Source organism: Bos javanicus, chromosome 23, assembly GCF_032452875.1.
Source record: "Bos javanicus breed banteng chromosome 23, ARS-OSU_banteng_1.0, whole genome shotgun sequence".
Lineage (NCBI taxonomy): Eukaryota > Metazoa > Chordata > Mammalia > Artiodactyla > Bovidae > Bos > Bos javanicus.
This window is the reverse complement of record NC_083890.1, coordinates 8,415,285-8,430,449: the sequence shown is the minus strand read 5'-3', so window position 1 is coordinate 8,430,449 and position 15,165 is coordinate 8,415,285. Positions and strand designations below refer to the sequence as shown.

The window sequence follows — 15,165 nt, the reverse complement described above, 5'->3', positions numbered from 1 at the left end:
AGGTTATTGATATTTCTCCCGGCAATCTTAATTCCAGCTTGTGCTTCTTCCAGTCCAGCGTTTCTCATGATGTACTCTGCATATAAGTTAAATAAGCAGGGTGACAATATACAGCCTTGACAAACTCCTTTTCCTATTTGGAACCAGTCTTTTGTTCCATGTCCAGTTCTAACTGTTGCTTCCTGACCGGCATACAGATTTCTCAAGAGGCAGATCAGGTGGTCTGATATTCGCATCTCTTTCAGAATTTTCCACAGTTGATTGTGATCCACACAGTCAAAGGCTTTGGCATAGTCAATAAAGCAGAAGTAGATGTTTTTCTGGAACTCTCTTGCTTTTTCTATGATCCAGCGGATGTTGGCAATTTGATCTCTGGTTCCTCTTCCTTTTCTAAAACCAGATTGAACATCAGGAAGTTCAAGGTTCACATATTGCTGAAGCCTGGCTTGGAGAATTTTGAGCATGACTTTACTAGCATGTGAGACGAGTGCAATCGTGTGGTAGTTTGAGCATTCTTTGGCATTGCCCTTCTTTGGGATTGGAATGAAAACTGACCTTTTCCAGTCCTGTGGCCACTGCTGAGTTTTCCAAATTTGCTGGCATATTGAGTGTAGCACTTTCACAGCATCATCTTTCAGGATTTGGAATAGCTCAACTGGAATTCCATCACCTCCACTAGCTTTGTTTGTAGTGATGCTTTCTAAGGCCCGCTTGACTTCACATTCCAGGATGTCTGGCTCTAGGTGAGTGATCACACCATCGTGATTATCTGGGTCGTGAAGATCTTTTTTGTACAGTTCTTCTGTGTATTCTTGCCATCTCTTCTTAATATCTTCTGCTTCTGTTAGGTCCATACCATTTCTGTCCTTTATCGAGCTCATCTTTGCATGAAATGTTCCTTTGGATCTCTGATTTTCTTGAAGAGATCCCTAGTCTTTCCCATTCTGTTGTTTTCCTCTATTTCTTTGCACTGATTGCTGAGGAAGGCTTTCTTATCTCTTCTTGCTATTCTTTGGAACTCTGCATTCAGAGGTTTATATCTTTCCTTTTCTCCTTTGCTTTTTGCTTCTCTTCTTTTCACAGCTATTTGTAAGGCCTCCCCAGACAGCCATTTTGCTTTTTACATTTCTTTTCTATGGGAATGGTGTTGATCCCTGTCTCCTGTACAATGTCATGAACCTCATTCCATAGTTAATCAGGCACTCTGTCTATCAGATCTAGGCCCTTAAATCTGTTTCTCACTTCTACTGTATAATCATAAGGAATTTGATTTAGGTCATACCTGAATGGTCTAGTACTGAATGACAAAGAATGAAGGGCTGGAAAAAGGTATATTAGGCAAATACTAACCAAAAGAAGACTGGGATAGTGATTGTAATATCAGACAAAATAGAATTTAGGTGAAAAACATTAAAGGGACAAGAAGAACCTTTAATAATAAAAGGAACAATTTATCAGGACAAGATAGCGATCGTGAACTTGTGTGCACCTGGCAAATTCTTCACCTGCCTAAAGCAGAATTGACAGAGTTAGGAGGAAAAGCTGACAAGTCTGTAACCATATTGAAGACTTTACAATATCTCCTTTAGAAACTGATAGAAAAAGCAACCAAAAGAGCATTGAGTAACACAGTTAACAAGGTTGATCAAATGCCATATATTGAGGAATAACCTTGTATCCAACAAAGAGTATGTAAGTTTTGAAGCACACATGAAAGAATTATTTTTTAAAAAACCTTAATATATATTAAGCCATAAAAAAAAGTGTTGAAAATCCCACAACATCAGTAATATAGACTGTATATACCGTGATACAGTGCAGTAAATTAGAAATCAACAACAGAGCCAGCTTAACAGAGAGAAACATTTGGAAACAGGGAAAAAAAATGTCCTAAATAACCCTTAGAGTTAAAGCACAAATCACAAGTCAAAACTAGTAAGCAAATAGAGCTAGACAGTTATGAAAGTGCTTCCTGTTATTACTTACAGGATGCAAGTCATTCACTTTGAGCCCTAGATGATTTTATTAGAAAACAAAATAGATATTAAATAAGCTAAGCAGTCAGTTCAAGAAACTAGCAGAAAAACAACAGGGTACTGTCAAAGTAAAAGGATGAAAATAACAAGGAAAAGGGCAGAAATTAGTAGGGGAAAAGAAAAATGATCAACAGAACCAAAAGTGGATCATTTTTATTTATCCAATAAAATAGATGAACCTCTCACTGAACCTGTAAAGGATACAAGAGAGAAGGCAGCAAATATATAAGGAATAAAAAAGAAAATAACCACAGATGTAACAGAGACTTTTAAATTAAGAGAATGCCATGAAAAGCTGCAAACAAAAAATTTTGAAAACCTTAATAAAAATTTTCTAGGGAAAACAGCTCAAATTAACTTAAGAAAAATTAGAAAGCCTATATGTAGATCATTAATGCTTACAGAAATAAAGCAGTAGTCACCCCCTCTCTCCAACAGAAAGATCCCAAGATTAGACTAGATGGATTTTACTGAAATTTCCGAAAATGTATATTCTTATCTTGAACTGTTTAGAGAAGGGATAACTACACACCTCTTGTAAGGTCAGTATAATCTTATTTCAGCAAACAGCACACTTTTTCTATAAGGGCCGGATAATAACTACTTCAGATATAGAAGCCATATGGTCTCTCTCACAAATATGACTGCTGTTATAATGTGAACACTGTCATAGGCAGTACTTAAATGAATTAGCATGGCTACGTTCCAGTAAAACTTAATTTACAGAAACCAGTGGTAGGACACATTTGGTCTGTGAGCCATAGTTTGCTATGGCCTGACGAAAGTTATGACCAACCTAGACAGCAGAGACATTACTTTGTCAACAAAGGTCCGTCTAGTCAAGGCTATGGTTTTTCCAGTAGTCATGTATGGATGTGAGAGTTGGACTGTGAAGAAAGCTGAGCGCCGAAGAATTGATGCTTTTGAACTGTGGTGTTGGAGAAGACTCTTGAGAGTCCCTTGGACTGCAAGGAGATCCAACCAGTCCATTCTAAAGAGATTGGTCCTGGGTGTTCATTGGAAGGACCGATGTTGAAGCTGAAACTCCAATACTTTGGCCACCTCATGCGAAGAGCTGACTCATTTGAAAAGACCCTGATGCTGGTGGGAAAGACTGAAGGCGGGAGGAGAAGGGGACGACAGAGGATGAGACGGTTGGGTGGCATCACTGACTCAATGGACTCCAGCAGTTGGTGATGGACAGGGAGGCCTGGCATGCTGCGGTTCATGGGGTCGCAAAGAGTCAGACACGACTGAGCGACTGAACTGGAACTGGACTCCTGATCTTGATACTTAGAAAGAAGGGTCAGTTCTCACCTATGAACATGGGTGTGAAAATCCTAAGTGAAATAACTGCAGATAGAATCTAATGCTTTGTCAAAGTATCACACAACTCGGTTATCCCAAGGGTACAAGGGTAGTTCAATCTTGGGAAATATGTTTATGTAATTTATTTCATTGAGATTAAAATAGATAAAATCACCATACCAGTCAGTGAAGAAAAATAGTTTATTAAAATTCAGTACCCTTTCATCTTAAAAGCTGTAAGCAAACATAAAAGGAATGTCCTTAACTTGATAGAGTATCTAATAAAACCTCCAGCAAACATCATATTTTTGAAATTTTCAAAGCATCCCCCATGGCAGACAGGAATAAGACAATTATGATTGCTATCATGCTGCCATTTATTGATCTGTGGTCCTAGCCACTGCAGTTAAGACAAAAATAAAGAGTCAAAAGGAAGAAGCAAATTACCATTATTTGCAGATGGTCTGATCATTAATTATGAAAAACCAAAGACACACAACAGAAACTAGTAGAACTAATAAAAGCATTTTTAAAACTTTCAAGACAGGAGAAGGAAATGGCAACCCATTCCAGTATTTTTGCCTGGAAAATTCCTTGGACAGAAGAGCCTGGTGGGCTGCAGTCCATAGGGTCACATGACTGAGCACGCATGCGTGAGGGGGCTTGAGGTAGATGGGTTGGTAGCAATAAAGAGGTAGAACCACCCCCCTCCAAAGTTTCAAGACCGAAGATCAATATGCAGAAACCAGCAGTGTTTCTTTAAACAAGTGGTAATCAACTGGAAAATATGTAACTTGTAAAAATATGTATTATTCACAATAGCAACAGAACTATACTAGAACTGAAATACCTTGCTGATAGAGTGCAGGATCTTTACAATAAAAATAATAAATCTTCATTAAAGGATTTTAAAAGACACGAATAAATGGATAGAGATCGTCTATTCTTGAATGAAGAAACTAAATATTGTAAAGGTGTGTTTTTCTCAAATTAATCCAAAAATAAAAATAGATATCCCCCAAGAAGTTTTCAAAAGATCTGAGAAACTGATTTTTGAAATTTTTGTAGAAGAATAAAGGTACAACTACCTGAAGGTTTGTTTCATTATTTTCTTTACTTTTTTGATGCTTGAAGTATTTCATTTAAAAAACAAAATTAAAAAATGGGTTGAAATTTCACTGGACTTACACTGGCTTCTCCTCTGTTTCATCTGTCTTCACTGTGTTTCTTTTCTTATGTACTTTCTAAGTCTGGTGGATACCAGAAAGTTATGTGTATTGAAGACCATATGTTTTTTTCATAGGTTTCCTCATGCAGATATTTGCATTCGAGTTGTTGCCCTGAACTCCTTTTAGGCCTGGGCTTACTGCTTTTGATAGAGGAAGATTTTATACTACAGCTCCCTGAGAGCTCAGAATTTTTCTTTGGGAATATGCAGTTTTCCTCAGAGAGCTGCCTTTGAAATCAAGGAGAGTAACAGAAAGCTTTCAGATACAGGTTCCAGCACACCTGACTAAAAGTGGCTTTAACAGCAACAGTTACTTTCCTGACGTAAGAGGTCTAGGGGTTGGCCATTACCCTGTTGCTCCAGCAGCTCAGGGATCAGGACTGTGGTTCACTTCTCATTGATTTTCTAGGCCTTTCCCTTACAATGACAAGATGACGGTTGCAGCTCCAAGTTTCAGATCCCCACCTGACAAGCAGGGAGGTATAGGGTTTCTCTTTGTACAGCTCTTCTTATCATGATGGGAAATCTTTCCCAGAAGCCTCTGAGAAATATTCTTCTCAGGAACCATTGACCCAGAATTGGGTCACACACAGTACCCCTAAACCTGTCACTGCAGAGGGCAGCAGACCTCCCTTAGTGGTCAGGTGTGCCAGAGCTCTCACCTGAACAGAATCTGGGTCTTACTGGTAGCAGGGAGGAAGGGAGAATGCTTGTGGGCTAGATAGCCATCTGTCTGCCACAGCGTCCACCTGAGTGTGAAAAATTGGCTTCAGAAGGTGATGGTACACTTTGTGCCCATCCAGACTAATGAGAAGGCAGTGGCACCCCACTCCAGTACTCCTGCCTGGAAAATCCCATGGGCGGAGGAGCCTGGTAGGCTGCAGTCCATGGGGTCGCTAAGAGTCGGACACGACTGAGCGACTTCACTTTCACTTTTCACTTTCTTGCATTGGAGAAGGAAATGGCAACCGACTCCAGTGTTCTTGCCTGGAGAATCCCAGGGATGGGGGAGCCTGGTGGGCTGCCATCTATGGGGTCGCACAGAGTCGGACACAACTGAAGCGACTTAGCAGCAGCAGCAGACTAAGCACAAAGCCAGGGATCTTTGTGGTGGGCCACCATTTTAGGGGAGGTTCAAAGGCCCGTCAGGGGGAGCTTCCCATTGGCTCCGTGGCAAAGAGTCCACCTGTAACACGGGAGACACAGGAGATGCCAGTTCGATCCCTGCGTTGGGAAAATCCCCTGGAGGAGGAAATGGCAACCCACTCCAGTATTCTTGCCTGGAGAGTCCCATGGACAGAGAAGCCTGGAAGGCTGCAGTCCAGGGGGTCACAAAGAGTCCGTCACGACTGAGTGTGCGCATGCAGAAATGTACGCTTCAGAGGCCTGACACATCAGTTCCTTTGCCTGGGCCTCAGGTACACCCCCTGGAGACTGAGGGAAGGACAAGACACTGGAGTGTCCCTTGTCATTCCAGCCCTTTCCAGTAAGTACTTCCAATCCCAGTAAAACACTGCCAAAGGAAAAAAGACATTTGCATTTTTTCCTTTTTAAAATGTAAACAGTTGCTCAATTAATTTATGTTAACTAGACCTCAAAAGTGTTAGAATTGATATTGTAAACTTTGAAGTTGGAGAGACCACTCACCTGCATGTGGTTGAATAATGAGGGGCAGCAGCTACTTTATTTGAAATTCTTACTACTGGCTAAGATGGGCGACTTCTCTGGATTGGGGGCTTTTGACAGTACCGATTGAAATTGTAACTGCTTTCATATGATTATGAGAAAAACAGGCTATACCAGCACTGTGACTGGACCAAGCTTACATATACCCTGAATCAAGTCTTAGCCCCAAATGTCTGAGCCAAGTATCTGTCAGATGTGATCCTGACACCTATCCTGACCTGCGTGCAAGAATCATGTGAGAGATAAAAATATCTCTGTCCAGTTGCTTGTGGCAGCATTTGAGAGAGAGCTAGGATATGAAAGCGGGACTGTGGAAGGTTGTGAAAAAGTAACTTGGTTACAGTAAACGCTGTCTCAGACCCTTTGCCTCTAAGGAATCGTCCTCTTACTAGCACTGTGGTTTTAAAGAACCAAAATCCTATTCTTAGAAAAGAAGAGCCTCCTCTTGAGAAAACTGCTAAAGCCAAATTTTAAAAACTGATAAATTAGGAACATTTCTTTGCTTTTAATGTAGGTAATACTATAGATAAGATAGAATCACCTTAGATAGAATTCCCCCAAGTAGATCTCCTGAATATTAGAATAAAACTTGAAAGAAACATTTAAGGAACAAATAAAACTATTGTTGATTTGAAGTAATTAATTAGACTAATTAGAAGTAAAAATATATGCCACTGAATTTCAGTGTACAGATGACAGCATTATTTGATTTACCTTAGACAATAAAAATGCATCTATTTCATTAAGAAAAAAACGCTTTTATATTTTTCCTAACTGCCTCTGCTGCTGCTGCTGCTAAGTCACATCAGTCGTGTCCGACTCTGTGCGACCCCATAGATGCCAGCCCAACAGGCTCCCCCATCCCTGGGGTTCTCCAGGCAAGAACACTGGAGTGGGTTGCCATTTCCTTTTCCAATGCATGAACTGCCTCTAACACAGAGTAAATCATAGAAACATATTGGTGTTGAATGCAGAAATTACTATAATTAAAAGTTTTAAATAAATTATATGTATTGTCATAATATTAAGATGATTTATGCCCTTAAAATTTGAAGAGTATTTCCTTTTCTGTACTTTGTTTTCGTTAAGAAGAATAAATAATTGAACAGTGACTGCTGAAGAGACGTCTTTTCCACTCTGCAGAAGAGAAATGTGAACGGTGTTCTGTGAACCTCTAGCAGTCGTCCTTGTGCTGCCCCCTCTCCCAGCCTGCCTCGGGCCTGCCCCCCCTGCAGCCTGGCAGCTCTGCTCCCGGGCCCTGTCAGAGGCGGCCTGTGGCAGGTGACAGGTGACTCCTCTCAGGAGCCCATCTGAGCGCATTTGGGCGGCCTCGGACCAGAGACCAGCGCTGGCTTTCCAGATGAGCATAGCCTGCCAGCTCGTCCCACTTGTCCAGGTAGCTTCATTGGTTAATTCATGCAGTCCAACCTAGCTAGTCTTATCTGGCTGTGGAGTGCAATTATTTCTGAAAATGTAGAAAAGCAGTTTAAATAAGAAAAGGTACACATTTGCATTCAAGTAGACCAAAAGCCACATGGGGAAAAGAAGGGAGAAAGAAACAAGCATGTTGGCAAGAGAAAGGAAAATAATTCGTTGACAGATAATTAGCAAAAATTAATTTCAAAATATAGCTCATCCAGGAATCTAGACCTTTGAATTGGCTTCTATTGTTTCTATTATTAAATATCTCTAAATAACTTTTAGGGAACTTATTTAAAATTTTTGTTCATTCTGTACAAACATACTGAGCTCCTACTGAAAGTATATTTGCCTTATTTTTTTTAATGTATTGTACAAAATAACATGGCAGTTGTAGTAAAAAACAAGTTACTGCATCCTCCATGCATTTCCAAAAAGCTAAAAAGACATAGCCTGACCCAAAAGCAAAGTGGATGCCTCCTTAGATCAGAAACAGCAGAATTGCAGAAGGGCAGAGGACAGTTGCAGCCTGCGTGGCCTTGGTTGGCTGGCAGTTGAAGCCCTTGGAGTGAGGGTGAGGTCCTGCCTGATGGAAAGGACACCAGGAGCTGAGACTTAGCGAGATACGGGCCCAGGGAGGGCAAGGACACAGCTGCGGCGCAGTCGAGGGCGGGCTGTGCGGCAGCGCTCCTGTATTCCTGTGGAGCAGGAGCCCTAAACTGCCACTCTGGAGAGCCTCTGACAGCAACATCACAAATAGAATGTGAATTATTTATTAACTTCGGATGAAATGAATGTTATAGCATGACCTGATAAACTAAATATGTTCAGGATGCTCAAAAAAATAAAGGAATAACTTCTATTTTAAAAGAACAACAACAACAACAAAATCATGGAAGCAAAGGTGTCCATAATGGAAACAGGTAGATATACACAGATATGAAAGATATCAAATAAAAAAGGGACTAGAAATGGATAACTTTATCCAGGATATGGTTGAAAAGTAAATTAGTAAAGTGGAATATATCGAAAAGTTCACCTATAATGCATCAGAAAGACACAGATCTTAAAAAAAAAAATGCCAAAAGACTGATGGAATAAACATTGTATTTACTGCAGAAGCCTAACCACTGTGTAAAGTTGCCCTCTCCCCATCATTCTCTGTCTATCACATGCTCTGTGCATTCCTGTCATAAAACTGGTGATTTAGCAGAATTACCCGGACTGTGTTTTTGTTGACTTGACCGCTTTGCTGTGCTCCTGCTGGGTGCTGAGCTCTGTTCTGGACGTACAGTGTACAGACAGCCAAGAACAAGTCAGATAAGGGTCTTATTCTCATGCAACTTGAGTTCTAGCCTATTCATCACTGTACCTCTGGCATCTGCACCACTATTTGGCTCAGATTAGGCATTCTGTCTATATTGGTGAATGAATGGGCAAATGACCGAAGTAATTCCTGCCTCAGCGTATCTTTGGTATGGCTGTGGCCTTGCTTGTTGCTCTGTTTGGCCAGTTTTGCAGTGGTGAGAGGCCTGGACAGGAGAGGAGGACTTTCTCCCCAGAGCATACCCTACTCCTTTCAGTCTGTGACCCCGAGAACACACTGTTAGCACTCCCACAGACCTGGGGTCCACCTGAGCTGTGTCCTCTTGCTTTTTACTTCTGTTTTACAGTTTACTTCTGTTTTACAGATTAGTCGAGAAGATTCAGAATGAGACCAGCACTGTAAGCAATGTCAACGCACACATTTTTCTTTTTTCTTTTTCAGGCTGGAGTAAAAGGGACATTGGGAAGATTAGTTGGAATTTTTGAGGTAAATCTGTTAAAATCTTTGGTGCAATCGGTATTATATTAATAACCATATATATCTTGACCTTTAGACAATTCAGACTTCTATAACAAAGATACCAGAAATTGGGTGGCTTATAAACAATAGAAACTGATTCCTAGGAAGTCCAAGATAAAGGCGCAAGCAAATTCAGTGTCTGGTGAGGACCCCCTTCCTAGTTCATAGACAGCTGTTGCTTTGTGTTCTTGGATGGCAGAGAAGGAACCAAACATCTCTGGGGTCTGTTTTATAAGAACACTAATTCCATTCATGAGGGTCATCTGTCATAACCCAGTCACCTCCCACTGTCTCCACTTCCTGATACCATTACCTTGGGGGTTAGGATTTCAACATGAAATTGGGGTGGTATTAGCGGGGGTGGCTCAGATGGTAAAGTATCTGCCTGCAATGTGGAAGACCCGGGTTTGATCCCTGGGTCTGGAAGATCCCCTGGAGAAGGAAATGGCAACCCACTTCTGTACTCTTGCCTGGAAAATTCCATGGACGGAGGAGCATGGTAGGCTACAGTCCATGGGGTTGCAAAATGTCGGACACGACTGAGCAACTTCGCTTCGCTTTCTGGCGGGGACATAAACACTGTCCATTACTGTCTTTTTTTTTTTTTTTTTTGACCATGTGGGATCGTAGTTCCCTGATCAGGGATCAAGCCTGTACCCCCTGCACTGGGAGTTCAGAGTCTTAACCACTGGACTGCCACAGAAGTCCCCATTGCAGTCTTCATCTGGGAAAGATGCCATCTTTGTTTCACCAAGTTTTCAAAACCATGCAGCACCAGGAGAGAATACTGTGCTTTCTCTTTTAAAATCCCATTAATCTCCTCCATACAGCTAGAATTATGTGTAAGAACTGTTTTTCCCATCTCTACCTCTCTTCCTCTCCTCAAGATATGAGAAGGGGTAGATAATGAGGAGACAGGAGAAAGAGGAGATGAGCAGCTGCAGCAGAAGAGACTAACAAGCACTTAGGCTAGAGTAGGGATTTGGAGAAAGTCAGAAATCGGGATAAAGATGAGCAGGGCTAATAGGAGGAGGGGCCATGTGTGAGGTAATCAGCTGGCTTGCGTGAATGGGCCCTCTGCCCATCACAGTCTCTTTATTTTTCTGCTGTGCTAACTAGTTAAATGTACTTCATACCTTTTCTCAAGAGGTCCCCAATCCTTTTCTCAGTATTTTTGAGAAGTTGCTTTTTAGGGAGAAGAAGGAAAAACCAGGGTGTAAAGCCTTGGCTTTGGAAGCCCAGCCAAAGAGCTCACCCTCTGATTCAAGTGTGGCATGTTTTAAGTAGGCCAGCTGGCGCCATTCCATATCTGATTGTCGGACGACAAAAGTAAAAGAAGTCCTTGGATCTGAGCTCCCTGGACATATGCATAGAGTCTGTTTGGTTTCTCAGCTCTCTAAGGAAAAACTCTCTGTCCCTCTCTTTCTGCCCTTCAGAACCAGGAGAGGAAGCATAGAACGTATGTCTATGTGCTCATTGTCACAGAAGTGCTGGAAGACTGGGAAGACTCGGTCAGCATCGGTAAGTTGTCCCCAGATGGCCTCCTAAGAGCTCTCACGACTGGCCTTGGCCACACTGCAGCTCTTTACCCAGAAGCACAGGCGAGAGCCTGATAAAGAAAAGAAATAACAGAAGGATGTGTTTAAATAAGCATGTCTGTTTTTGAACTTGTGAAAAGTACTATTATATTTTTAAATGTTTAAAAGGAAGCTGAAGTTGGATGCATAGTCAACAATTAGAGACAAGGCCCATAAGAATAAAACCAGAATTGGATTTTTCTAAAACCAAATTGGATCCTCCCAAGCAGATATTAATCGTGGCCTCTACATTGCTAGGCTTTCTGTTGGCCACTGACCCCCAGTGAGAGCAGGACTGCAGCTGTTGTTGCGATGCTTATTCATATTGTTGGAGGAAACTGACTTCATTGGTGTGAGCCCTCCCTCCAGAGCTGTGTAGTAGGTGCAGAGTGGTGGGAAGTACCTGGAAACTACCGGTTACATTCATGTTACCCTTGAGGTGAACTCGCCTTTTCTCCTAAGGAGCCATTTTCAGTGATCCCAGATCGGTTGTGTGTGTATATATATATCTTTTGACCTAAAAAGTGAGGTAATTTAATGATTGGTTCATGGTTTTAATCTTTGAGCTCTGAAGGAAAAGCCTAGAAAAACATAAAATTAATTTACTTTCTGTTATAACTTTGGCAAATAGAATTTACTTATCAGAACCTCTCAGTTGTTAGCACGTGCTTCGCCATCGTGCCTGTCAGCACTGTTGATCTGGACATTTCACGACCTTTCAGTTTTTAGTTGCTTTGTATTTGATAAGAATGCAGTAAGCTTAAGTATAAATAAATTTGGTGAGGGGCTATTAAAAATAGACTCTTTGATAGCTGGTGTTGGGGCCAGAGATGAGTGTGGTGTGGCAGGCCCTGTCCTCAGACTACTCTGTTGGGTCCGAGTTGTACACTTGTGATACTCATTTTTAAGGCACCATTGCTCTGATAACAGCCAAACAAGCCCGTCACCTGTGTTCCTGCTGAGAATTGACCCTAATGAAACTATCTAAAATACGTTTTAGATAGCTAACAGGGAGTAAGCCTGTTAGCCTTTCTTCACATAAGCCATTTTCAGATGAAAAATTGGGTCTTAAAATATACAGGTCAGTGAATGACAAGTGATCCAAGGTCCATTCATCTGATGGAATGTTAGGCAGCTGTTACACACATACTTATGAAAGCTGTGTGCCACAGAGAAGTGCTTATGAGACTGAGTAGGTGAATGAAAACAGGGTATAGAATTATGTGTATACTAATTAAGGCTACATCAAAATAGGAATTTGAAATGTAAACAAAGATGAGGTACTGGTTTTCACCTAAAGAATTGGCAGTGACAAACAGCAGTTAACAATGCTGGCAGGAGTGTGGTGAGACTGACGTTCCGGCACAGAAGCAGGATTGGGGATCAGCACGTCCTTTCTGGAAGGCTATTTGGCATGTCACTAGCCATATAAGGTTCAGATTTTTTTAAATTGTAGCATTCTTTATAATAATTAAAATAGCAGGCTGTTGATGTCCAGTGGTGGAGAAACAGTTAAGTGAATGACGTTACATCCATACTAGACAGTGTATCACAACCACTACGTGTCATACTGAGAAGAGTGCTTAAGAAGCAGCGTGAAGTGGAAAAGCAGCAGCAACAGCCATAATAACGCATTGTCTTACAGCATGTACTTTGTGCCAGGTATTGTTCAAGTGCTTGACGTAGTACCCCTCACAGCAGACTTGTGAGATAAGTACTGTTGATTATCTCTGTTTTATAGAGGAGGAAAGAGGGGCACAGAGAGGCTCAGTAACTTGCCCAAGCCTGGGTGGCTGATTAGAGCCTTTGATATGACTGGAGCCCAGCAGATTAGCATCAGCGTCCATGTTCCCAACAGCAGCACTCTGTCAGGGCCTCCAAGGAATTCAGAGCACCTTAAAGCATGATCCCAATTATAATTGTTGAGATAGCTGTGTCTTTTTCAAATAAGGTGAAAGATAAGCAAATGCACTAAGGTAGTAAGAGTAGTTACTTCTAGTTTGTAAGATTACAGGTAATTATCTTGTTCTTTATGCTTGCTTCTGTTTTTCCCAGTTTTAACCAATGATCTTTTGTTAGCTTTGTCAGAGAAAAAATAATAAAGGATTTTAAAACATGCATTTGAAAAAATTTTTGAAATACACTGAAAAGTTAATAGTAATTATATTGAGATTATATTTTCCTCTTTTTAAGAAAATATTTTCTTTACTGTAGATACATCACTCTTTTTATTTATTTTTGGCTGCGCTGGGTCTTCAGTGCTGTGCCCAGGCTTTTCCTGGTTGCAGCGAGCAGGCGCTCCTCTTCGTTGCTGTGCTTGGGCATCTCACTGTGGTGTCTTCTCTTGTGGAGCACGGGCTCCAGGCACTCAGGCTCCACTGGTTGCAGCACACGGGCTCAGTAGTCGTGGCTCACAGGCTTAGTTGCTTCGAAACATGTGGAATCTTCCTGGACCAGCGATCAAACCTGTGTTCCCTTCATTGGGAGGCAATTCTTACCCTCTGTACTACCAGGGAAGTCCACTCTTTTTTTTTTTTTTCCCCAACTATCCCTTTCAGCATCTTTTTTTTTTTTTTTTAAAGGTATTTATATTTGGCTGTGTCGAGTCTTAGTTGCATCATGTGGGATCTTTATTGTGGCACACAGGCTCTCTAGTTGTGGTTCTTGGGCTCAGTTGCTCCTTGGCGTGTGGGATCTTAGTTTCCCTATCAGGGATCAAACTCGTGTCCCTTGCATTGCAAGGTGGATTCTTAACCAGTAGACAATCACGGAAATCCCAGATATATCACTCCTAGACAGGATTTTTAAAATAAATACCTGGTTACAGGTCAGCCATCCCAGTAATTCTGGAAGCTGCATCAGCTTCATGTCTATTTTTGCGGGCGATGGGAATGCTGGCTGGGCTTCAGGCACGTATGTGTCAGCCACGGAAGGCCAGAGGCCCAGAAGCTGGAGAAACAGCTAGCAGTGGTTCTTTCTAGAGTACAAGCTTCACACCGTTACTCTCAGTTCTTCAGTTTTCTTACCTGTTTTCTGCATTAGGCATTGGTATAGTATTTGACACATACAAAGTGTGCTTCCGTCACCCTTGTTAGAAAAGAAAATAGGAAAAATATATTTATTAAATGTTGATAACCATTCTGGCTCTTTTGTACTATGTAGAAATATCAGTCATTGTGAACACTAAATATTCATGGGAAGGACTGAAGTTGAAGCTGAAGCTCCAGTACTTCAGCTCCCTAATGGTGGTGGTGGTGGTGGTTGAGTTGCTAAGTTGTGTCCTACTCTTGTGACTCCATGGACTGTAGCCCGCCAGGCTCCTCTGTCCATGGGATTTTCCAGGCAAGAATACTGGAGTGGATTGCCATTTCCTTCTCCAGGGGACCTTCCAGACCCAGGAGTCGATCCCTAGTGTCCTGCATTGCAGGCAGATTCTTTACTGAGCTATGATGGAGGTCACCTGATGAGAAGAGCTAACTCATTGGAAATGACCCTGCTGCTGGGAAAGATCGAAGGCACGAGGAGAAGGGAGCAACAGGATGAGACATGGTTGGATGGCATCACCGACTTAATGGACATGAGTTTGAGCAAACTCCAGGAAATAGTGAAGTACAGAGAAGCCTGGCATGCTGCAGTCCATGGGGTCGCAAAGAATTGTACTCAGTTTAGCACCTGAATAACAAGAACAGCAACGGAAACGTCAGATCACTGTGGTTGTATACCTGGAACTCATATACTGTGTTTTGGGTCATTTGTACTTCTGTTTAAAAAAGGAAAGAAGGACTTCGCTGGTGGTCTAGCAGTTAAGAGTCTGCCTACCAGTGCAGGCAACATGAGTTTGATCCCTGGTCCAGGAACATTCCACGTGCCTTGGAACAGCTACTGAAGCATGCACACCCTAGAGCCCCTGCAGCAAGAGAACCAGCCCCAACGAGAAGCCTGCGTGCTGCAGTGGAGTATTGCCCCCACTGTCTGCAGCTAGAGACAGCCCTCGCGCAGCAGCGAGACCCAGTGCAGCCATAAATAAATAAATAACTTTAAAAAGAAAAGAAAAACATTAATGAC

General features: G+C 41.8%; 1 protein-coding gene across 2 annotated transcripts in view; it reads left to right on the top strand.

Moving 5' to 3' along the window:
* NUDT3 (nudix hydrolase 3) overlaps positions 1–15,165 on the top strand; it is a 123,307-nt gene that overhangs the window by 100,027 nt on the left and 8,115 nt on the right. Inside the window, exons 3-4 of one of the 2 annotated variants that reach the window (XM_061397958.1) lie at positions 9,446–9,490; positions 10,960–11,044. In XM_061397958.1, coding sequence (XP_061253942.1) covers positions 9,446–9,490; positions 10,960–11,044 — 130 coding nt within the window. The remainder of the gene's footprint in view (positions 1–9,445; positions 9,491–10,959; positions 11,045–15,165) is intronic. The other variant, XM_061397959.1, reaches the window with a different exon arrangement.